We start from the raw sequence: 23,224 nt of genomic DNA on the forward strand, positions 1-23,224 counted from the left end.
CTTTTCATCCTCTTTCCTACCTTTTCTAGGCTGCTGCGGTGGCCCACGCTAACCAGAGTCATTCCCAGCTGTGCACAGATCCTGTACAGCTCGTTCTCAGCGTCCTCAGTCAGTGCACTGGTTGCTTCGTCCAACACTACAAGCAAAACAACAACAGCTGGCTCCTCAATATGAATCATCTGAGGAAACCCATGAGTTCCAGTCTCTTCCTCTTGAGTGTAGTTTGGCAGTGGGTGAGGAAATGCACTGCATCCATTACCTTGTCAAATCATACACCAGAGCTGGTGAACTATTCCCATTCCCCACACAATTAGTGTCCATTTTCAGGGCCTCCTCCAAAGAAGCTAGTCCACTGCTGCAATCAAACCAAACTTTCCACTAGCTGACAATGAAATTCGGGATACAATTTGGTACTGTTCATCCCAAACTCAGTTGATTGGCTGCAATGTCAGAATGAGATGCAAAGAGCTGATCAACAGCTTTTGCTGGTTGCTTATTGGTTAGAGCATTGCAGCATAGCAAGGAGACAGGAAGGACAGACACTCCAGGAGCTCAACAAAGTAATCCTTTATATTTTGCTGCTGGGAAAAGGTGAACAAAAGCAAGATTAGCCCCTCATATCCCAGGAATCAGTACTGATGTTGCAAATTGCTGTTGTCACGCAAAAGATGGCCAGGGACACCAATACCCTTGCTGCAGGGGGACCAGCCGATCAGATGTTTTAATAAAACATTTTTTTTAGGCTATCAATTCTCAACAGCTGAGCCAGTGGCAAACTAGATGCCTTCTTTGTGTCCCCCTCCAAGTCAGCCAATCAGTGCCAAAGGCTTCACCATCATCACAGTTCTCATAAAAGTCTGAGATTGTTACAGTACGGATACTGCACTATCCCATTCCCTTGCTCACCTGCGTACTGGGGCTGGAGATAGAAAAGACGGGCAAACGACAGCCTCTGCATCTCCCCTGGGGACAGGACATCATACCTGTAGCAAGAGGAAAAAAAAAACAGCAGTTGGTGATTAAGCCCATCTTGTGGGCTAGTTGAACTTTAGATTAAAGGGCAGCATTTGTTATTCCACAAGGAACCTCTCACTGCCGTTAACAGAATTAACCAGCCATTCTCCCGAGTCCTTCAACATGCAGCAGGACCTCCTGCTTGCTCTGTTCAGCATCTGCCTCAGGACTCTGCATCCTGCCCAGGGAAATCTTAAGAGGATCTTGGCAAGTGGTGCCATGGGGGAAGGGAGGATATCTATTCTTGGAACTTAACATAGTTATACTCAGGACTGGGGCTCTCCCATTACTGACTAGGGCAAGCGTTCAAAGCTATCATAACCAGCAGTGGAAGAGTGTTTGCACGGTTCTGAATTGCAGCTGTCGCATGTGACTTCCCTTCCCCCTTTCAGCAGCTATCAAATCCCTGTGTGAATGGGCCCCATCCCACCCACTGCAGAGCCTTACCAGTTCCAGTCCACTGGCTGGTCCAAGCCTCCTGTCCTCGCGAGCAAATCAGACTGCATCAGACAGAAAACAGATGAAAAGCAAAACTTATTCCAGAATTCTTCAACTAAGGTGAATACAGCCAACAAAAGCATTGTCTATTTTCCTGCTCCAGTCCTGCCCCAGCATTCGCAGTCCACAACCAACACCAACCCTGCTTTGTGCTCCGTTCCTGTTGCTCTCTTGAACTATGCCTTTGCTCTAATTGCCATCAGCAGAGTTTTCTCTGGTTTTGTTCATATGATGGACATTAATTTGAGCCAGGGCTCAGTCTTGAGACCAGTTTCACGTATCCATGCCCAATCATGAAATAGAGAAGGGTGTACCTCTGAGAATGTACCAAGCTAATTTCTCTAACTCCAGCCTACCTAATGTATTTGGAACGAAAAGGAAGGATTCCCTAATCAGAGCGTGCTTTCTTGGCAGACAGAAGCACCCTCTTCCAAGCCAGCACCTCTTTCTAGGAACTGACCACTGACATTAACATCATACCTGGATAAGGATTTCTAGCTGCTTTCTTCCTTCAGTGTCCCACAAAAGTAGGGCACGAAAGTCCACACATTATGCATTTTAGTCTCTCGCTAACTTACCAAGCCAGCCAGCTCCAAGAATCTCAGTATCCTTTCAACATCTGCAGACCCTGTTATGCAAGAAATCACACTCAATAAAAAACAGTAAAGGTTGCACCATCTGAGGAACTGTAGCTCTGAACACAGCTCAGCAAAGGTTCAAAGCCTCTCAGCTTTTCAGGGCTGCTGGGTCAGACTAAAGGTCCACATAGTCTTGCATTCCAGTGGCTAATCCGATGCTTCCAGGGAGCCAGAAGTGGGGCAGAAAGACAGTACCTCTCCCTCCACCACCAGCAAAAGGATTCAGATATATTGTTGAAGGCTTTTCATGGCAAGAATCAAGTGGGGGTTTTCTGGCCTGTACAGCTATGGTCTGGTGGCTTTAGTTCCTAATATTTCACTCACATCTGTTGCTGGCATCTTCAGAGGCATGAGAGCCAGCATGCAGTGGTTAAGAGCAGGTGCACTCTAATCTGGGGAACCGGGTTTGATGCCCCACTCTGCCACTTGAACTGTGGAGGCTTATCTGGTGAACTAGATTAGCTTGCCAGATGGGTGACTTTGAGCTAGTCACAGTTCTTTGGAGCTCTCTCAGTCCCACCCACCTCACAGGGTGTTTGTTGTGGGGCAGGGGGAAGGGAAAGGAGATTGTAAGCCCCTTTGAGTCTCCTTACAGGAGAGAAAGGGGAGGAGATAAATCCATCCATCCTCCTCCTCCTCCAGCCAACTAAGCCAGTGCCCATCACCATTTCTTTTGACCGTAAATTCCAAAAACTGACAAGTTACATGAGAAAGACTGTGTGTCTTAGCCTATATTAAAAGTTGCACCATCCAGGAAGAGCTTAACATTCAGGAATAGTGCTTATAGTGGAATAGGTTGGCCACTGCTGTCTACAGGCCTCAGATCTGGAACTACAGGGCAAATCATAAGGATAAGAAATGGAGGAGCAGGATGGGGGAATCACTGCTGCCTACATGGCACAGAAGCAAACCTTATGACCAGATATCAGCAAATTAAAATCTCTACATTTCAGACCTATGAAAACAAGACACAGACAATGGCTTATCCCCAGTTATGCAGTTGGCAGCAGACCACAGCTATCTTTCCCCATCCCTCACTCCTGGTGTTTGAATTCCTGCCGCAGAGCTTAACTACACTTAAATATTTTGTCAGCACAAACGTTAACTGCAGTTAGGGTTAACCCAGGTTCTTACTTTATCTAGCATCTGAACAACAGTGGATGAGCATTTGGTACTGTTCCATCTATAGCAGCTCTTTCATTTGGCACTCACAAACATGAACTCCCAGGCAAAGGCAGAACAAGAGTCAGCCCAGCAACTGAGGCAAGTTCAATAGGCTGGTATCTGAGGAAAAGCTCAGGAGGGCCCTGGGAGCCAATAATGATTGCGACAGGAGCAAAGTATAACCAGGTAACAGCTGGCTTCCATTTACCATAAATGAATTAGATTTGTATTAGAATGATCTTCCAGACAATTTGAAAGCACAGCACAGCTGCCTGCTTATAAAGCATCATTTTATTTCAGTGATAATTTTCTCTGATTCCTGATTAGATTAAACTTCATTTTCACCAACAGGAGCACTGGTTGGTCATTTCTCTCTCTCACACACATATACACACTTAATCACTTGATTTTTTTTGCCACATCCAGCAGCAATCTGCACGTGTCAAGGAACTACTGCAAATCGGACACAGTATATTTGTGTGACCTCATGTTGCATCAAATACAATGCCTTTTCCATGGTATCGATCCCATATTTATTCTCTGATGCCTGGCAGCTAATCAAGTGATGTTCAAGCACAAGTGAAGCAACCCTTGGAAGCATGTGAAGAGATACCCTCTCTATTCCTTTTTATGAGGCTGATTTATTAAAACCAAGTGCCTTGCATATCAATTATGCTGTTTTGTAAGCTCCTTAATAATCCATGGTACATAATTATCAAGACCTTTTCTCTTTTGTGTCTCCTACATATGTAAAGCCCTTCCCTGAACACATACTTTGTACCATCTCTTACTTTTCCCTCCAAATCCCTCCTCAAAACCCACTTTTCCCCATGAGGCCTCTGGCTCAGTCTATTATGTCCTCACCACCACCCATCACAACACTTAAGTATGTGTAACAGTTTGAGCTTTTGTCTCTTCTATTACCTTTCCTATACTCTTTTTAAAACTGTAAGCTCTGTAAAGTATTATGTACAGCAATGGTGCTATTCAAATACTAATTAAAAACACCCCCAGCAACCTAAAAATAACAATTTCAAGGATGCCAAGTGCTCAGAGGTGTCGTACCTCTGAGGTGTTGTTTTGCTCTGCTAGGCCTGACTTTTTAAAATTAAAAACTATGGCAAGCCACATTGCTTCATGTGCATGTAACTTTATTTACAACATCTGTATTCTAAATTCGAGTTAACATGCAATTCTGCTTGAATAATTTTACCATAGACTCTTTCTAAGAAAAGTAGCAAATGGATAAAAAGGTAAAAGGAATATGAAAAGGGCACAGAAAGTCAGCAAAATTACTTCAGTCTATTGAAGACAGCTATTTCAATGAATTCCCACTCACCTGAAACTGGATAGATCTCCTTCAGAGGGTAAATCACCTAATCGAATAAATCAAACACAAACTCAACTTTGGAGGCTCCCAATCATATTACGCAGGCTGAAAAGAATAAGAAGTCCCAGCCCCCACTCTTCCTGTCAGCTCCCACTGGGCCACTAGCCCTAAGTGGAATTTGCTACAGCAGAACGGCCATACTAGCTTGAAGGCAGGAAGACGACCTGGAGAGTCCAGTGCCTAAGCAGCTCACCTGTTCGCGCAGTGTCCCATCTGTGAAGAAAGGCCGTTGTGGCAAGATCACCAGCCCATGGGGGCCAAAGCAGGTTAGCATGTGGACATCCCCTGAAAAGATCCAACAGAAAGAATCCAACAGGACCATGGGCCCAACACTTCCCTATCAATGCAACATACTCAGGAGTTATGTAAGAACTTGGGTGTTAAAAGCATGTTATTTTATTGGTCTGTACTACAGCCGCACAAGAGGCCAATGCTATCCACCCGCTGTTGTAAATGGGAGGAAAGGGAGAGAACAGTCCGAGAAGCAACAGTTTGCCAAATGCCAAACATGAGGGCAAGAGTAAGGAGGACTTCTTGGCTCATGCTCAAAGCTACTATTGTTCAAAGCAGATGTCACGACTGGTTTTTCCTAGAATTTTTAAAATGCTAACAAAAGCTATGTGAGAACCTAACCTGGAGTGAAGCCACATGTGGGGGTGAAGGGGAGACGACTCCCCCATGCAGTTTTGCCAGTTGAAATCACCCCTCCTGAGCAATTATTTATATATCAGATTTAATATACCGCCCCATCCCCAAAGGGCTCTAGGTGGTGGACAACCAATAAAACTACACATTAAATCATGATCACTAAAACAACATTTTCAGTTAAACGCAATTAACAATCAGCTTCAACCTCCATCTTAAATCAGACGATGACATAAACAATGGACTTTTTGCTCACAAAAGGAATTAGCCCTCAAAGGGAAGGTTGGAAGCAAAAGAAAAGGACTTGCCTTCTCTCTCCCCTTCTGGGTCTAAAAGCAGTTTTGGTAGGAGTGGATCAAGCTCCTTTTCGCGGCTCTGCACGGCTAAAATCTGCACTGGGGCTATATATGTACATGAAACTTACAATTAAAGAAGCCGAGAGGTTCTAGCTCTCCATCTTGCCTAGTTTGATCCTACGCTTCTCCATCTCACTAAGAAGGTGTTAATAATAGTGGATTGATATAACGAGTCTGCAACCTGTGGAGTTTCAGTAGATACTCATGAACTACAATTCCCATCAGCCCCTGCCACCATGGCCAATTGGAATTTATGGGAATTGTAGCCCATGAACATCTGGAGAGCCGCAGGTTGCAGACCCCTGATCTAGATCAATGTAAAAATAATGCACACACCAGCTTGGCGCTCTGATGCCACTTGATATTTTGCTCACAAAAGGAAACGAACAACCCATTTACTACACCAGTTGCTGTAAACAAATCCCCCAGAGCAGCTCCAACTGCATGGGGAAGCTAAGCATTTGCAGAGTCGAATCACACAGCCAGACAAGCCTGAACTCACATTCTTGTAAGCAAGGTCATGTGTAGTAAACGGCAATTCTCAATGCACCCTGTGGATGGGGCTTTACAGATTGCTGGCTACCCATTTGCTCAGAGACACCTGGTGGGATGATGTTAAGCAAATAAATGGACATTTCTTAATACCCCCACGTTTAAATGGGTCAAGAGTGGGACCAGTATCCAGAAACAAAGCAGTACAAACTGAAGCACAACAAGGGCTGATTTGCATTCCTGAGCCACTCAAATTCAGTCTTTGCCCCACCCAATGGCCTCTGTATAGAGAACCCCATTCCCCTTGTTGACAGGGCAGGTGTTCATCACAGTAACACTTAAATTAAGCTGACATACTCACCCTGCTTGCTTTCCCAGAGGCCAGCAAGGACACGCAGCAACGTCGTCTTCCCTGTGCCTGTGTTCCCTGTAATCAGCAGACTGTTCCCTTGTGTGACTCTCAAGTTTAGGTCTTTGATAAGCAGCTTCTCAGAAGAAGGAACAGAGAGAGAGACCTGGTCCAGGAAAAACGCTGCGTCGCTTGGTGCTGCTTGTTCCTTAGAAACAGAAACACTGGTGGAACGGTCGTTTATCAAAGACCTAAAAAGAGAAAGAGAAAAGCAAGTAAAAGCTGATAAGCCTGTGAGTACATTCAGTCACATTCAAAAGGGAAGACAGCAGGTTATCCATCAACTGGACTCTGACATGCCACTTAGGGAGTCGCTCAGGATGTGTGGGATTAGTCTTTGTGGCAAACACATTTCTCAGCAGTGATTCCCTCTGGCTGCTGTTGCTGGAGTCTGCAGACGCCTTCAAATAATTTGGGGCAGGAAAGAGGGAAATCCAAAAGCTGCCTGGAAAAAAACAAGCTGTCCTTTCCCCTTCAGAAAGCCTGAAATATATGAGGAAATCATTACCAGGAGAACCAGACCCATTGCACAGTGTTGCTCTCTGTTCAGGCCTCCAAGATGTTCATTTACAACCAGGTCAGCCCAGAATCACTCCCAGAATCAACGTGACTTGTACCACTTCAGCCTTTCTGAGTTGCAAGTTTGGGGCAAACTGTTAAGCAGAAGATTCAGAGTGCGTTCTTCTTTGACAAATGCTTTAAGTCAGGTCTTCTTCAGCTCCCAAGATTTCTCTTCACAATGGATCTGGGCTGGGTGTCACCTGACAATCATTCACATTCTAACTTGACAATTCAATCTGGCACTTTCCAGGTGGGCTTCAAGTGCTCAGCAATTCTCTTGGTTCTTCCCAAGCCAAGAGAAAATCCTGGCTTTCCTCCACCGCACTAGAGTGAGAGGTTGTTTCAGAAGATCCCTTCAATTTTGTATCTGCATAGAGCACCCACTCAGAAACAGCTGCCTCAGTCACTTGCCTTGGGACTTCTCAATGTCTTATAACTGCCCCCCATGGCAACTATTTTGTTATTTTTCTCAAAATTTCAAAACTATTCAATGGCTCAATAGGTTTGAGGACCCATGCCCTAGTATATGTGAGCTGTACCTGGAGTATTGTGTGCAGTTCTGGAGGCCTCCCTCCAAAACGGATGTGGATAGAATGAGCAAGTGCTGAGGAGAGTGACGAGGGTGATCAAGGGCCATGGGACCAAACCCTATGAGGAAAGGTTGAGGGACTCAGAAGAGGAGGTTGAGGGGGGACATGGTTGCTCTCTTTAAGTATCTGAAGGGCTGTCACTTAGAGGAGGGCAGGGAGCTGTTCCTGTTAACAGCAAAGGATAGAACTTGCAATAATTAGGTTAAACTATGGGAAGAGAGGAATTAGTTGGATATTAAGAAAAAAATTATAGTTAGAGTTGTTCAATAGTGGAATTGGCTGTCTAGGGATATGGTAATCTCCCCTTTACTGGCAGTCTTCAAGCAGCAGCTGGACAAACACTTGGCAGGAATGCTCTAGGCCAGGGGTCTGCAACCTGCGGCTCTCCAGATGTTCATGGACCACAATTCCCATCAGATGTTCATGGACTACAATTCCCATCAGCCAATTGGCCATGCTGGCAGGGGCTGATTAGATTTGTAGTCCATGAACATCTGGAGAGCCACAGGTTGCAGACCCCTGCTCTAGGCTGATCCTGTTTTGAGAAGGGAGTTGGACTAGATGGCCTGTATGGCCCCTTCCAACTCTATGATTCTAGGATTGGCTTAGCCCTCCACAATCAGCTGCCTTTCCCCCGTAACAGCTGTGTAGTCAAGAAACTGCTGACTTACAATAAGTATAGTGACTCACTTGTTGAGGTTCCATTTCGCTTCCAATTCACAGTCACTTTGTTTCTTGGAGAGTTTCACAAGTGTTTCCTGAAGTTCTCCAATTCTAGAATAACCCAGACTGAACATTAATGGGGGTGGGGATCAGAAACAGTTTTGCTCAAAACAGCTCCTACCCTGACCAGCAAAAGCAAAAAAAGACCAGATATTTTAGAAAGAATGAAGCAGTAACTACATATATTACTGTAAACCTTTGAGGTGGACATGGTTTCTGGATTCTTCTGAAAAGCACTGGGTTGGATCCAACCAACTATCTTTCTAGGACCTCTTCTCTGACAAGTAGTTCTTCCTCTAATAGAAGATACACTTAAGTTGAATGAAGGCTTCAAATATGAGACAGAAGGAAGTTGGGACATAAATATTTTAATAATTTGTTCCAGGGAATGGCAGGACAGGGGTAGGTTCCACCCCATGGTTCAAATATAAGTGACATCTAAGGATCAATGATGGAATAGATGCCCACCAGCTAAAGCTATCCTGTCTGAAGAACAAATTAAGGTTCTCTTCACTGTCTCTTCGGCTGCAGCTGTGTGGATTCAAATTACAGATGCTAAGAAATTTATGCCAGGGAAGCAGGGAGGGCAAGATGATCCCCAGTTCATTTCTTCTCAGAGAGCTCACCTTGATAAAGCTCAATTTGGATACCCGCTGTATTCAAGAGTCAAACAAAACAAACCTCAGTTTTTGGGGTCCTTTGAGTGCAACCAGTTTCTCATACTCTATGGCCATGGTGGCATACCTTTGGCACTCCAGATGTTATGGACTACAATTCCCATCAGCCCCTGCCAGCATGGTCAATTGACCATGCTGGCAGGGCTGATAGGAATTGTAGTCCATAACATCTGGAGTGCCAAAGGTTCACCACCACTGCCCTATGGAGTATGTATTCCAAAAACAATCTTTGATGGACCTTAAGGAGTGAAAGCTTCTTTCTTTAGCTCCTAGTGGAGACATCCTTTGAAGGCTTATACTGTATTAGACATCCTCTCCATTCGCCCACAGACAAGGAGACTCACCTATGTGTATAGCCTGCCACGTCAGTCACAGTGGTGGAAAGGTCAATGAGCTGGCTAAAACACCCAATCAGGTACAGGGAGACAAAGGCATTCTACAAGACAAAGCACATGCAGAACCCACACTTAGCAAAATCTGAAAAACAATGCATAGGACAAGAGTTCCCTGCCACTGACACATTAGCAACATTTGCTTCTGTCTCATTGACTGCCAGCATAGCTAACTGGTTATAGTAATGGGGTTATAGTAATGGACTAGGATATGCAATGTCCAGTTTCATCTCCCCACTCAACCATAAATCTCTCTTGGGTCCATTGCTCTTTCGCTGCCTAAACCTTTCAGAGTTGTTTTGAAATAACATGCACAATGCCCAGTGACGAAGGGAGGGGGAACTGTGCCTGTGGCATGAACTGCCTGCATGTGCCCTCCCCTCCCCGGCCCCGCCTCCTCATGTGACTGCAATGGCGGCGCCCGGGACAAGCCACCCTGGATGTCCCCATTGCAGCTACGCACCTGACAATACCATGAGATTCTTGGAAGATGTGCATGATAAAAACATGACACAGACAAGTAGGTAACTGTTAACGATCTGGACCTGATATACAACCAAACCAGAAAGAATGGAAACCAATACAAGGGTTGTATATCAATGCTGCATTGGCATTTGGTTTACTAATAAATATGAAGTTCTTACATATATATAATGGCCCCTAAATGTTTGGGCTTCACTGAATTTTGGAATGGACTGTACTGGCAATGGTCAAGGTAGCAAGAAAGAATAAGTGAGGCATCAGAGAGCAAATCACGAGACGGGCAGACAAAAACTACTCAGACATTTTTCACCTCGTCTTTGAGAGCTAGCAGCTTGTTTTTGAAGGGAAAAGGTGAAATGTGATTTGAGCCATAATGTAGCCAAGTCCGTAAAGGGCAAGAACTAAAAGGACCATTTGACCTCGTGCTGATTCCAGCAGTGTTATCTGTGCATTCAGTTGAAGTGTCCAAAAGTCTGCATTCCTTGCATCATAGGGCAAACTAACCTTTGACACACATTGCTTTTTTAAACATAGCAGTCAGCAATACTTCTTAAGCCAGCAGAGTGAAGTAAATTAACAGTATTCTTAAAAGTACGTTAAGAAGAAAGTACAGATTGCTTTTCTACTGGTTACAATTTGGTATGGTATTGAGTTGCCACTGTGTAACTGGTGTAAAATTCTTCAAGATCCTGATGTCAATTTGCCTATTTATTCTTATGCTTTTGCCTGAAAAGTTGCCAGTAACCTGAACTTCCTTGGGAATAGATGCTTCCCTTGATCATAATCAATCAATAAAGAAAAGTTTCTACTCCAGTTGTTAGCAGTGATTTGGACACTTTATTTGAAACCAGCTAACATTTGTAATTACTCTGTCCCTTTCTTATAAAAGGAACCTGAGATTTTTAGGATGTTGAATAGGACATTCAAGTATTCTTCCCACCCGCCCTTTAAAAAAAAATAAAAATATCCATTCAGCCCTATATACCTTGTACATGCTCCTCCCCTCCAGAAAGTTATCACTGTTGAGAATAGAAAATGCTGGAATTAGTGAGGGTGATCTTCCTGGGTACTAAGAGAGGGTGGGCCTGGTTGGTCAAAAGATGGACTGAATAAACACCTACACACAGCTCAGAAACTCCCTCACAATCAAACTATGCTCCTGTTTCAACAAGGAGGAGTATAGGTGGGACTAAACAATTTCAGAGACCCACCTCTGAGCCTGCAAGAGTTCCGCTAGAATGGTTTGGTTGAGTAAGACATTTAAGAACAAGCTCCTGAGTCAGGGACAAAGCCATCACAGAGCATGAATTTACACTCTCTTCTCAGCTCTTTTCCCTCTGGACTTTGTAGGAGAAATCTGTCTGCCTCCAGATACATTGGCATTTGGCACACAGAGTCTCTGCTGACTAGGATACAAAGCAGGACACAGTACTCATACAAAAAGCTTCACACAGTAATTCCTGCACAGCAAAATGACATGCTAAAATCAAAGGCCTCTTGATGTCAGAAGCTTAAAACACAAGGCTGTATACCAGATGGCATTTGAAATGTTGAGGCAAGTTAAGTCTTCAGACAATAAAAAGAAGCAACCATGAAAGAAGATCCAGACACCTCCAAAAATAGCAGCCTTCTTTCCAGCCAGCATCTGCAGCAATTCTAGGTAGCAAGGGGTCAGTGTTCACTCCACGGGGTCATGACAACCAACCAACCAACCAGCCAGTCAGCCTTGATCCATCATGCCCCAAAGGTACCTCCCACCGCAAAGCAAAGAATGCAGGTCAGACTAACTTTAATACCATCTGACTAGCCTCAGATTAGTTTATTTTTAAAAACAGACTCACATTCAAGACAGCCCACAATACTAACAAAAATAAATGAACACCAATTATAAGAAAAATGAAAACAGATGCAGATACACACACAGAGAGAAAAGTTGTAGCAGCATAAAGGAAAAACAAGCCACACCATAGTCCAGATCACAAGGGGAAGGAAGGGGAATTAACGAGCAAAACATGCCTGCCTGCACACACACGCACACACACACAATGGCATCTAAAAGGTAACAAAGATGCACCAGGTGATGCACCTTGGATGAGAGTCACACAAGCAGGTCACCAACACAGAAAAGGTACTCCTCTAGCAGATGCTTGCTTTACTGCTAAATGTGGTGGGAAAGGGGATTTCGGGGAGGATCTATGCAGATTTATATGAATGGGAGGCAGCAAACTTTCAAGAATCCTAGTCCCAAAGGCAACTTCATGAACAACAAAATTCAGGTCAGATGTTACTAAGATGTGGCTCACTGTAGCAAAAATCATGGTACCCAAGAGGTTTGCTGAGGGGGTACTACAGCTGTCAAGAGTGCTCTCTAGACTGACTGACTGGAGCTCTGGAGTTTTCTGCCAAAATCTTTTAGCTGTCATTCCTATCTCTTCATTCATCCCATCTGCCTTCTTGTGTGCCATGAAGGTGAACTGGCTCTAGACAGCGACCAATTGCACTGCCCAGGTGCTCTTTATGTCCCAAAAATCAACCAAGGCAGCAACAGATCTGCCATCTGGAAAACATGTCCAGACACTCAGGAAACCCAAACCTACTACCCTTTGAAGGAGGACCAACCACCTCTGTTGGAAGTTCAAAGTACAGTGGAACCTCGGTTTTTGTTGGTAATCCGTCCGAAAAGAACTGATGAAAACCGAAACCGATGAAAACCGAGGCAAACTTTTCCATAGGAATCAATGTAAATACAATTAATCTGTTCTAGGCACTTCAAAAAACATACCAAAAACACATTTTTGGGTGAATAAACATAGCGTTTAATGCTGGAAACAGTAACAAACAATAATGCTAGGACCAGCTTCAGAGCCAGTGGACCAATGTCGCACCAGAAAACTGTCCAAAGAGGTCTGTTTCTGATGCCTCTTTAAGATTTGTCTGAAATGGGGCAAGACATTGCCATTATACAAGTTGCAGACACGGCCTACAACAGCTTTGTCCGGGTGATTTTTCTCCACAAACCCCAGGACCTTACTGCAAATTGATGAAAACCGAGACAATTTTTTCACTGAAAAAATAGATGAAAACCGAAACAGATGAAAACCGAAACAGATGAAAACCGAGATTCCACTGTAACTGATAGCCAAAAACAGATCGAGTTGTAATTTAACTATGAAAAAGCACTGTTCCTATTTCCCCCACTCTCAGATCCCCATTAGCCTGCCTAGCCCAGAACAGTGAAATGTGATCTGCTATGTGCGTGGGAAGTCCAGAAGTTTTGCAAAGAGCCTCATGCTGTGAAGTCCTGTACTGAAACAGCATTTCCCCTGGACTTAAAAACCACAGAGAGCTCCACTCCAAGATCACTTCCATGAGCTCAAGCAGAGTCTATTAGAAAGTAGGATGGGCAATACAGTGAATAGAGTCCTCAAACTATCCTGGTCACTGAGCTCTAGATACAAATTTCCAACTTTTGGGCTCCGCTAGAAAGGATACCTGGAGATGATAAAAAATAATTTTTAAAAACCCACAGCAAATCCACTTCCTTGGCCTTCGAACTTATGATGGTACTGCACCAAAACTCTCTCCTGGGAACAACCAATATGTAGAAATATTTGTTTCCCAAGCTGGTCTCATGAGACCACTTCAGTCCCTGCATCAACACCTGATTTAGCAGTTTTAATGAGCTGCTTTATAGCAACCCGTCTCTATCCACTCCTCACTTAACAAGGGAAGGATCTCATTCCAAGACAGGTGAAGCAAATAAATGTCTTATTGACTGCTGACTTGACAGGTCAGCTGGCTGGTCCTTGCATAGTATGTGGAAGTGGCAGAATTATGTGCTTATTCCAGGTTCTAGTCTCATGGAGCTTATTCCACTCGACATGGAACAAGAGCACCTCTATGTGGCATAGTTCTACAGTAGACCTGTTCTCTGATTGTGGCATGATATGGATTGTATTAAGAGCCCTGTAGTGCAGGATTATAAACTGCAATATTGCAGTCAAACCTCATCTAATGATTAAGTTCGATCCCGACAGAAGTCTGTTTCGGGTAGCTGGTTCAAGGTTGACTCAGCCTTCTAAGCTTCCCAGTTCAGTAAAATCAGTACCCAGCTTGCTGGGGATAAAGTGCAGGCGACTGGGGAAGACAATGGCAAAGTACCCTGTAAACGTAGTCTGCCTAGTAAATGCTGTGTGATGTGACATCACCCCACTGATCAGTAATTACCTGGTTCTTCCGTACGGGACTACCTTTACCTTTAATGGATTGTATCATATAAGACAGCTTGTACCATATAAGATAGCTGATGAGAACAGGCTTAATTATTATAAACCACTTCCAACTTGGAAGAACCATGTCATGAATACCTGGTTATTTACAGTTAGGCAGAACATCAGCAGCAACTTTCCAAACAAGTGAAGTCATTTCCTCCTAATATCTAAAGCAAAATCATAGATACCACAATAGATGCAGCTAGATTGCAGAGAGTTCATGCTGAGATTACTCCTGACTAAATTTAGAACAATCCTTAAATTCACACAGCATTCGCACAATCCTTAAATTCACGCACAGGATTATTCAGGTCCCCACAAGACTTCCTTTGGCAATCAGGTTGTCTTCTGCCTGCCTGCAAATGATAAGGGCTCTGTTTGTTTGCTATACTCATTGCACATTTACTGTTGTAAAATGGCTGGACCCCATTACAATCATGAAAACAGCAATGCCTGTTATTCACAGACAAGCCAAAGATTTCTACACACTCAGAAAGTTCCCTCAGGAATGCAGAAAATATGCTGATATAAATGAATGCAATACAACCAACAACAGATACAGCTTGATGAAGAAAATAGAAGATGGTTCATAAAGCACAGAATATTGAGAACAAGTGTGTGTCTGTTACAGGGAAAAGATTAGGGGAAAGATTCAGCCTGCTCCAAGCCCTAACCACTTCAAGAATCCTCAAGGAGGATATCGGGGGCAGTAAGATCTCAAAATTGTTCTCCCTGTCTCAGTTCCTCAGAGGTTCCCAGATGGGCCTGGCTGTTTATGGCTACATAAAGCAATAATCTGTACATTTCTACTGACACTGTCACTGCCAGCATCACCCTCTCTCTCCAGCACAGGTTGTCTTTACTGCCCTTTTGACACAGCAGTCTCCTCAGGCTATGACCCAAAGATCAGAAAATCCCAGAAGACTGGGAGGTCAAGGAAATGTTCTGGAGAATACAAATCACCAGGTTTCTATCTGCAGGAATAACAAGCACTCACCTTGCTGACCAGTGAGCTCAGTTCCGCTGGATCCAGATCTCCGTAGACGCCACCAAAGATGGGAATTGCAATCACCACATAACTCAGAATGCTGCCCAGGTAGTCAAAAGTGTTGATCCCAACTGAACAGAAACACATCTGTATAAGCCAGTCAGAAATGTAGATTATTTGCCCAAGTAATGCAGCCAAAATTACCTCAGACCACATTGTGTTATCAGTCAAACGTTATCATACTTTGTGATCAGCTCACTGATTGACCAAACAATTCTACCATACTTGCAATATGCCTTGAGTCCTGGAGAGAAAGGCAGGTTATAAATAAGCTAAATAATTTTATTTACCAGGACTGAATGCAAAAATGTAATTTTCTCCAACAGACTGGGTTGGATTTCATCTAAATTCTGCGCACAGAAGCACCACTCGCGCCCTCCCAAGGCAATCCAAATACTTCCTGAGATATAGGGGAACCACAGGAGCAACATGGGGGGAGGGTTTGAAGGGCTGATTCAGGAGCTTTGCCCCTCTTGTGTGCATGCGGAACTTTTTGACAGAAACGAGGAATCCTGACTGCCATAACCAGAAAAGGATACGAACCTTCAAAGCAATGCCTGCCATTTTCTGTTCATCTATCATTTCAAACTGTAACTAAATTAAAGCAGATGGTTTATTTTTAATGGTCTTGCTTTATTGTGAAACGCCTTGAACAGGCCTGTGGAGATGTGGTGTATACAGTGTTTAAATAAACAAAAGCAATCCTTGAATTCACAGAGCAGTGGATTATCCAGGCCCTCAACAGCCATGGAGTTCTTTACACCCACCTCAGTGGTGAGGACCTTGCTATCTTCATTATGTGTGTCTCTCTCTCTCTCCAACCTTAAAATAACATGGAAATGTGTCATTTGCTATGTACAAACTATGGGCTCTGTGAGGAATTCCAGGGGTGGACGAGAGAGCTTTAGAGGCTTGTGGTAAGTACTAGCACATCCAAGTCTCTTGTAAGAGAAATTCTTCTAGTTTGTCCCAAGCCTCAGAGAGAGACAAAACCAGCTTTAATCATCCCAGACTGCGATCTGCTGTAGCTTCTCTAAGCTGCCACAAAGACATCCACTAAAAGTATTTCCTGCAAGAATCCAATCTGAAGCCACTCCCTGGGTGATGTGCCCTCCATAAGCCTTGTGAATGAAGACAAATGGGTCTGCTTACTGTACAGCCACAGCTCCTTGCCTATCAGCTCCCTCTGGGTCTGCAGGAGATTCTGTAGTTTGCGGTTGGTTCGCATGTGCTCCACTGGGCCAGCTCTGCAAAGCAACACGGAAGCCTGCCATCAGTCCACCCGAAAAGCAATCGTTTTCACAAGTCAGCTGCTTGTGAAGGCAAACTGTGCGTATGTGACTAGGGCAAATGGATGATGGGCATAAACAACAGACCCATTTCTCCAGGAAAAAAGTTGCAGTAGGAGTAATGAAGACGACTCAAGCTTTGACTAGTCCCGGCCGGCAAGGGCCCAGTTCCAATGTTACTGGGCAGCCATAGATGCAGAAGAACTCGCTGTGTCTTTGTAGTCTGATTTAGTGCCACAAGAAGGCTCTCAGTCTACTGCAGCATAATGAGTTTCAGGGGGGGGGGGTAGCTGGGTTGGTCTACCATAGAAGAACTAGATTAAAGTCCACTAGCACCTTAAAGACCAACCAAATGTTCAGGATATAGACTTTCGAGGGACAAAATTCCCTTTGTCAGATGTGGATCTGATGAAGCTTATGCCAGGAAAAACTTGTCAGTCTCTAAGGTGCTGATACTAGACTTGAATCTAGCTCATAAACTAAGAGCTGATCTTTCAATTATGCTGGGTGAAGGCAAACCCATTAATGATCTGCAAAACCAACACAGAAAGCTGGAATTCTATTGGAAAAGAAACAGGATGCCAGAACTGTGGTTGCCTTCTTCTGGACGCACAGGGATAACCAGGCACATGAATTCATGAAACTGCTGAACACAGAGTCAGGCAACTGGCCTATCAAAGTGAGCAGTCTACTCAAGACTGGCAGCAGCACTCCACGGTCTCTGGAAGAGGTCTTGCACATTGCCACTTATCAGATTTTTTTAAACTGGAGAGTCTGGGGATTGAACCTAGGACCTTCTGCACCACATGCTCCACCACTGAGCACTAGTCGCTTCAAATGAATTCTCAATGTTACGCTGCACTGCAACCTCAAGAACACCTCTGAAGTGCAGCTCAACTGCCAGGGCTGCTCCCCACTCAAAACTGACCCAGAGAGGGCACAAAGGGATGGAAGGAGAGATGCAGAGTAGGGCTTTGACTTCTGAAGTGCTTTCACTATCAGGGACACAGTAACAGATATCAAAGTCTACTCCCCTAACAAGGAAAAGGAACACACTGAACAATTCAAACCATACTCTACTATAGAGTAGACAACATTTGGCTGCAATAAAAGATCCTAATTTCCTTCTCTGCTTAAGATATTCAAGGCTGTCCAAAGGAAGTTTGCATCTAGCAAGGTTCCTGGTAATACTGGTGACCTCGTGTGGTAAGAAAGTGGAACAACAGAAAGGATGTCTGTTCTGAACTAGGAGAGCAAAATAGGAATGGGGGCAACTGAAACCCATCTAATTATTTTTGGTGCCAGTATTCCTATTTTGTTTACCAAGATCATAAAGGGTGCCACAGAAGATGCCATGCAAAGCTCTCCTGGAGACACCTTAGAGAAAACACTGCTACCAGTACAAGGTTTTGTATAGAAGAGATTGCAGGAAGTCTAGGGAAGCAAGCAGCCACCCCCCCACCCCTATTTATTTTCTGCTTTTGCTTTCAGGAGCTAAAGTTTTCACAAGAAGGAAGAACAAAAAGAGGAGCACACCTCTTACCTGTAGAAAGCTGCAGATTCAGCATTCACTCTCAGCTGCATATGCTTAAATCTGTTAAAGACAAAAAATAATTAGAATCTTTGAGGACCACTTTTGGGATAGATCAGGGGTCTGCAACCTGCGGCTCTCCAGATGTTCATGGACTACAATTCCCATCAGCTCCTGCCAGCATGGCCAACTGCAGACCCCCGGGGATAAATGATCTGCACCTTTGCAAACCATTCCTGCTTTTGCCATGGGATAAACATCTCTAGGTTGGTAAACAAAAACGGGTACAGGCATAAAACAAAATCGTAGCATCAGAAGTCAGAAGATTTGGGTCAGAACACACACCGCTCAGAGCCCTTTGGGGGTTGGGCGGTATAGGAAAATCAATCAATCAATCAATCAATCAATCAATCAATCAATCAATCAATCAATCAATCAATCAATCAATGCTAAAGATCTGACAGCTGTGAAATCTACAATGATGATGATGATGATGCAGTTGAAGTTATGCAGGTCTGAGTCTGAGCACTGGATAGATGGGAGACCTTCTGGGGCTGTCAGATATATTGCCTTGAGCAACAGGATGAAAGAAAAGGGGAATAAAAATAAACAGTTAGGTACACTTTACTTGGAGCTGGGTCTCCCACAAGTATTCCATCTGAATTAGTCCATCTCCAAAGCTGGTCTATTTCAGCATAAAGCAAGGTTGGGATACCAATCATACGAGAAAGGGTCGTGGCTATCACATTATTTTACTTATTTCCAAATTATAACTCTACTGAATTACCTGAAATCACCTTCCAACTTCTCCTGCTGAACCAGTGTTGAAACAATGGGACTCATTAGGACCTTGTTGACGACTGTCCCAATCATGAAATAACCAAAGATACTGACAGGCCCCATCCATCCAGTGCTAAAAAGAGAAATCAGGGACAGGTTAGGAAAAAACATTGATGGAACGCCACATAACGATCTGTCAGCAGTTCATCTGAACAGTGTCTAACTAAGAAGCCGGTTCTTGTTTTTAACAGTCCAATCAGCCCAGTTTGGCCTGAGCTTGTCAGGATACGTGAGCTAAGCAGGGATGGCCATTGTCAGTATTTGGAAGATGGGGATTGGCATGTGGAAGCTTGCAATGGCAAACCACCTCTGCTCATCTCGTTTCTGAAATGCACTGTGGAAATGGTTGCCATGAATCGGTTGCGACCCAACGGCACTTTCATGTTCTTCTATTGACAGCAATATTAGTAAGTTACCTATAGCTTTGCTAAAATTATGTAAGCTTTTAAACAACTGCCAGTATCAAACAAAATTTTGCTTCTCAGCATGGAGACATTCTTGGTAGCCGCTCTTTAACTTTGGGGGTCTCTTTCCCTCAGGTCTTGTCAAAGCTGCTTCCTCAGAAGTATCAAAAAGTTACCTTGTTTGGGCTGGCATTAGGCAGTTTAATGCTAAAAGGAGCTAGACGCAATGCTTCTAGAATTAAACACGCTCACTTGCTCTTCCAAGATGATAACATATATGCCATCAAGTCACACATTACTTCATAGCAACCCCTTGGGGATTTTGAGGCAAAAGACATTCAGATGTGTTTTGCCATTATCTGCCTCCGCGTCATGATCTTGGTATTCCTTGGAGGTCCTTGGTATTCCTTGGAGGAGCAGCAATGGCTTGGGAGGTTAAGAGCTTGTGTATCTAATCTGGAGGAACTGGGTTTGATTCCCAGCTCTGCAGCCTGAGCTGTGGAGGCTTATCTGGGGAATTCAGATTAGCCTGTACACTCCCACTCACGCCAGCTGGGTGACCTTGGGCTAGTCACAGCTTCTCGGAGCTCTCTCAGCCCCACCTACCTCACAGGGTGTTTGTTGTGGGGAGAGGAAAAGAAAGGAGTTTGTAAGCCCCTTTGAGTCTCCTGCAGGAGAGAAAGGGGGGATAAAAATGCAAACTCTTCTTCTTCTTCTCCCATCCAAGTACTTGCCAAGGTCAGCAGTGCTTAGCTTCTGAGATCTGATGAGACCTGGGTTATCCAAAAGGCTAAAACAACTCAAACTTTGGTTGTGGTGGGCTTTCCGGGCTGTGTGGCCGTGGTCTGGTAGATCTTGTTCCTAATGTTTCTCATGCATCTGTGGCTGCCATCTTCAGAGGTGTATCACAGAGAGAAGCATGTTACACACTGTGTCCAGCCTTCAACAATACAAACTCAAACTTTATCTCTGTGCAGCTGTGTGTAAGCTATGGGCACCGGAAGGGCTGTGGAACATCCTCAATCCAAAATGGGAGTGATCTTGACAGACGCTAGGGCAAGATGACACAGAGATTGCTAGTCTCCCTGAAATCACAAAGCAGCTAAGCTTCCTGAAAAGCAGGAAAGGCCAAGCCACTTGCTGGAATCTCAGATGCACCCATTAGTAATCAATACATCACCCAAGGCATCGGAATATCATGCTTCGTATTCAAACCATCACATGCTGTTTGGGCAAACTCCACGCTGCTCAACAGTATGCAAGGACAGGTTCTATCCCTGGCAAGTTCTATGAAAGAGTTGTAAGAAGCCTTTACCTGCGAAAGCACTGATAGGTGTAGTACGCAAGAGTGAAGGGAGCCACGATCACCTTACTGGCCATGGAGCTCAGTTGTTTGCAGAACCTCTCCACATCCTGGCTGATTCTCTGGTCTCTGCACAAGAAAGAGAAAAACCTAAATCACACCCACTGCTATGACTGCAAAGCTAAACTCAAGTTAGCTTGAGGTTGATCAACTAGGGATTCTACAAAGCTGTATGAAAGCACTGCTAAGTGACATCATTTTTCACCCACTCCCTAAAGGAGACTTGAGTGGCTATCAATAGTTTATAGAGGGGCTGAAATGAGGCAAGATAATAGGAAAAACACAGCCCTTCCCATTAAGATTAATCTTAGATCTAGTAGAAATGATGAGTCTTGATGAAAACTTGCAAAGGAACAAGGAAGAGCACAGGAAGCAGGAAAGGACTTCTGAACCACAGCCTCTTTAGAGCATTCCTCCCACTGCTCTTTCGAAGCATCCTTTTGTTATTGGTTTATTGTCCAACCAGTGCCAAATTCATGCTGATTTAGCCAGTGGCTCAGTTATACTAATTCTCAGGTGTTTGCAGACACAAAGCTGTCTTCAAAACTCAGGCCACACTGCTCCAAAAACCTGGAACTGTTTATTTTTATTTATTTATTTATTGTTTGGCTTTCTATACCACCCTATCCCCGAAGGGGTCTGGGTGGTGCACAACAGAAATTAAATCACAATACAACCAGACAACAAAATCGAAGCTCAGAAAATAAATTTCAATACAAATATACTACTAAATCCCTTTAAAAACAGCAGTTAATACAAAGAATAAAAATTAAAGGCGTCCAGTGAAGGCCAAATTTAAAAGGCCAAATTTAAAACCCTCCCCTGAAGGGAAAACGGCAGGTCCCATTAATAAAGAGAGACCCAGATATAAAAAGGCAGGAGCTCAACAGAAGGGGACCAAATACCTAGCCCCCAGAGAAAAACAAACGAGAGAAACCTAGACCAGGGGTAGGGAACCTGCGGCTCTCCAGATGTTCAGGAACTACAATTCCCATCAGCCCCTACCAGCATGGCCAATTGGCTGGCATCTTCAGAAGATCCTCTGAAGATGCCAGCCACAAATGCAGGCGAAACGTCAAGAGAAAATGCTACTCAAACACGGCCATACAGCCAGGAAACCACACAACACCCCATGAATATAGATTAATATTTTCTTAAGGAGCTTCCTTGCATTTTACATTTTCATTTTAGATCACAGTGCTTTAAGCAAAGAGTGCAGTGTGATAAAATTCTACTAAATTACCGCCCTGTGACTCAATGCAAGAGCCCATGGGCATTTACTCCTACAGAAAAAAAGTGTAGCACCACCTCTCATACAAAGGTATGGATCCAACAAAGGAGTCCCAAGGATGGAAAGATTTACTCCTATAGAGCTCAATTTTCTTGCTTCCACTGCTCTAGCTGCAGCACAAAATGATTCCCTAAGATCTCCAGAAGGAGCATTTAAGGGGGGGGGGGGGATTTTTGAATCAAGTTGACGAAAGTTGACCTCCACAAGTATAAACTCTTTTTCTTGCAAAAATGCTCTGTCGGATTCAAGCACAAGCCACTCAAAAGCACCAGGAATAGTGGAGAAGACAGCCATCCACCTACGGGTTATCGATATCCTCATGTAGCATGTTCAAGGTATAATACACCTGGCCCTGAAAGTAGTAGCCATGCAGATATTCAGTGAGCACCTTTCTCCAGCTCACGTACATCAAGTTGCAGATGAATTGGTCAAAGCTCTTCAGCTGGGAAGGAAGAGAGAGTGACAGGATGTGCAAAGGTAGAGTAGGTAATCATGCAAGTATGTGGTTACAACATTATCTAGCAAGAGTATTGGACACTGCTGATTCTGTGGTCAACTAACCACATTTTATGAAGGAGTCCCAGATCCTCCTGCTATTAGTCATTAGATGTAGCTAGAGTGAATATGTCACAATGAATCTTTGCTCAATCACTTAACACAACACCATATATAACATAAGAACCATGCCACACTAACATGCATTGAAGAATACATTTTTCTCCTAATTTTACTTAAGTTTTTTTTCTCCTTTCTCCTAATTTTTCTTAAGTTTTACTTATGTGATTTTACTTAAGTTTTTTGTGCTGGCATACTCCTCAGATGCCAGCGAGGGGGAGGGGTGGGCCGGGGTGTTCCTGGGGGTGGAGTCAATATTAGTTTGCTCCCACCTGGGATTGAGGGACAGGAGTGCATTGCTCAGGTCCTTGGAAGTCCTGTATGTCCTATGAGGCTTTCCAGTGGCAGGGGAGTTTTGGCAGGACTTTTCCTGCTCCCCACACCACTGGGAAACATGCTTGGAGGCAGCAGGGTGGCGCCACATCGGCGCAGTGTGCCACTGCTTCTGGGTTTGGATGGGGCTGGCCTGGATGTTAGTGTTACTTTGTGTAGCTGTTGTCTTGCCTGCTCCTTAACCAAAACAAGGTACCATCCTAATGT

At 44.1% G+C, this 23,224-nt stretch overlaps 1 protein-coding gene across 3 annotated transcripts in view; it reads right to left on the bottom strand.

The window, feature by feature from the left end:
- The window catches only part of ABCD4 (ATP binding cassette subfamily D member 4), a 30,293-nt gene that overhangs the window by 3,520 nt on the left and 3,549 nt on the right, over positions 1-23,224 (bottom strand). For 2 of the 3 annotated variants that reach the window (XM_048484897.1, XM_048484898.1), the window contains exons 4-18: positions 22,372-22,511; positions 20,731-20,847; positions 18,959-19,084; positions 18,184-18,234; positions 16,504-16,598; positions 15,301-15,422; positions 9,502-9,593; positions 8,448-8,531; positions 6,559-6,797; positions 4,898-4,989; positions 4,654-4,690; positions 2,091-2,140; positions 1,462-1,514; positions 907-983; positions 21-136 (exon numbers count right to left, since the gene is read on the bottom strand). In XM_048484897.1, the coding sequence (XP_048340854.1) occupies positions 21-136; positions 907-983; positions 1,462-1,514; positions 2,091-2,140; positions 4,654-4,690; positions 4,898-4,989; positions 6,559-6,797; positions 8,448-8,531; positions 9,502-9,593; positions 15,301-15,422; positions 16,504-16,598; positions 18,184-18,234; positions 18,959-19,084; positions 20,731-20,847; positions 22,372-22,511 (1,491 nt within the window). Of the gene's footprint in view, positions 1-20; positions 137-906; positions 984-1,461; positions 1,515-2,090; positions 2,141-4,653; positions 4,691-4,897; positions 4,990-6,558; positions 6,798-8,447; positions 8,532-9,501; positions 9,594-15,300; positions 15,439-16,503; positions 16,599-18,183; positions 18,235-18,958; positions 19,085-20,730; positions 20,848-22,371; positions 22,512-23,224 lie in introns of those variants that run through there. The other variant, XM_048484899.1, reaches the window with a different exon arrangement.

This window comes from Sphaerodactylus townsendi, linkage group LG02 (genome assembly GCF_021028975.2).
Source record: "Sphaerodactylus townsendi isolate TG3544 linkage group LG02, MPM_Stown_v2.3, whole genome shotgun sequence".
In the NCBI taxonomy this organism is placed as follows: domain Eukaryota; kingdom Metazoa; phylum Chordata; class Lepidosauria; order Squamata; family Sphaerodactylidae; genus Sphaerodactylus; species Sphaerodactylus townsendi.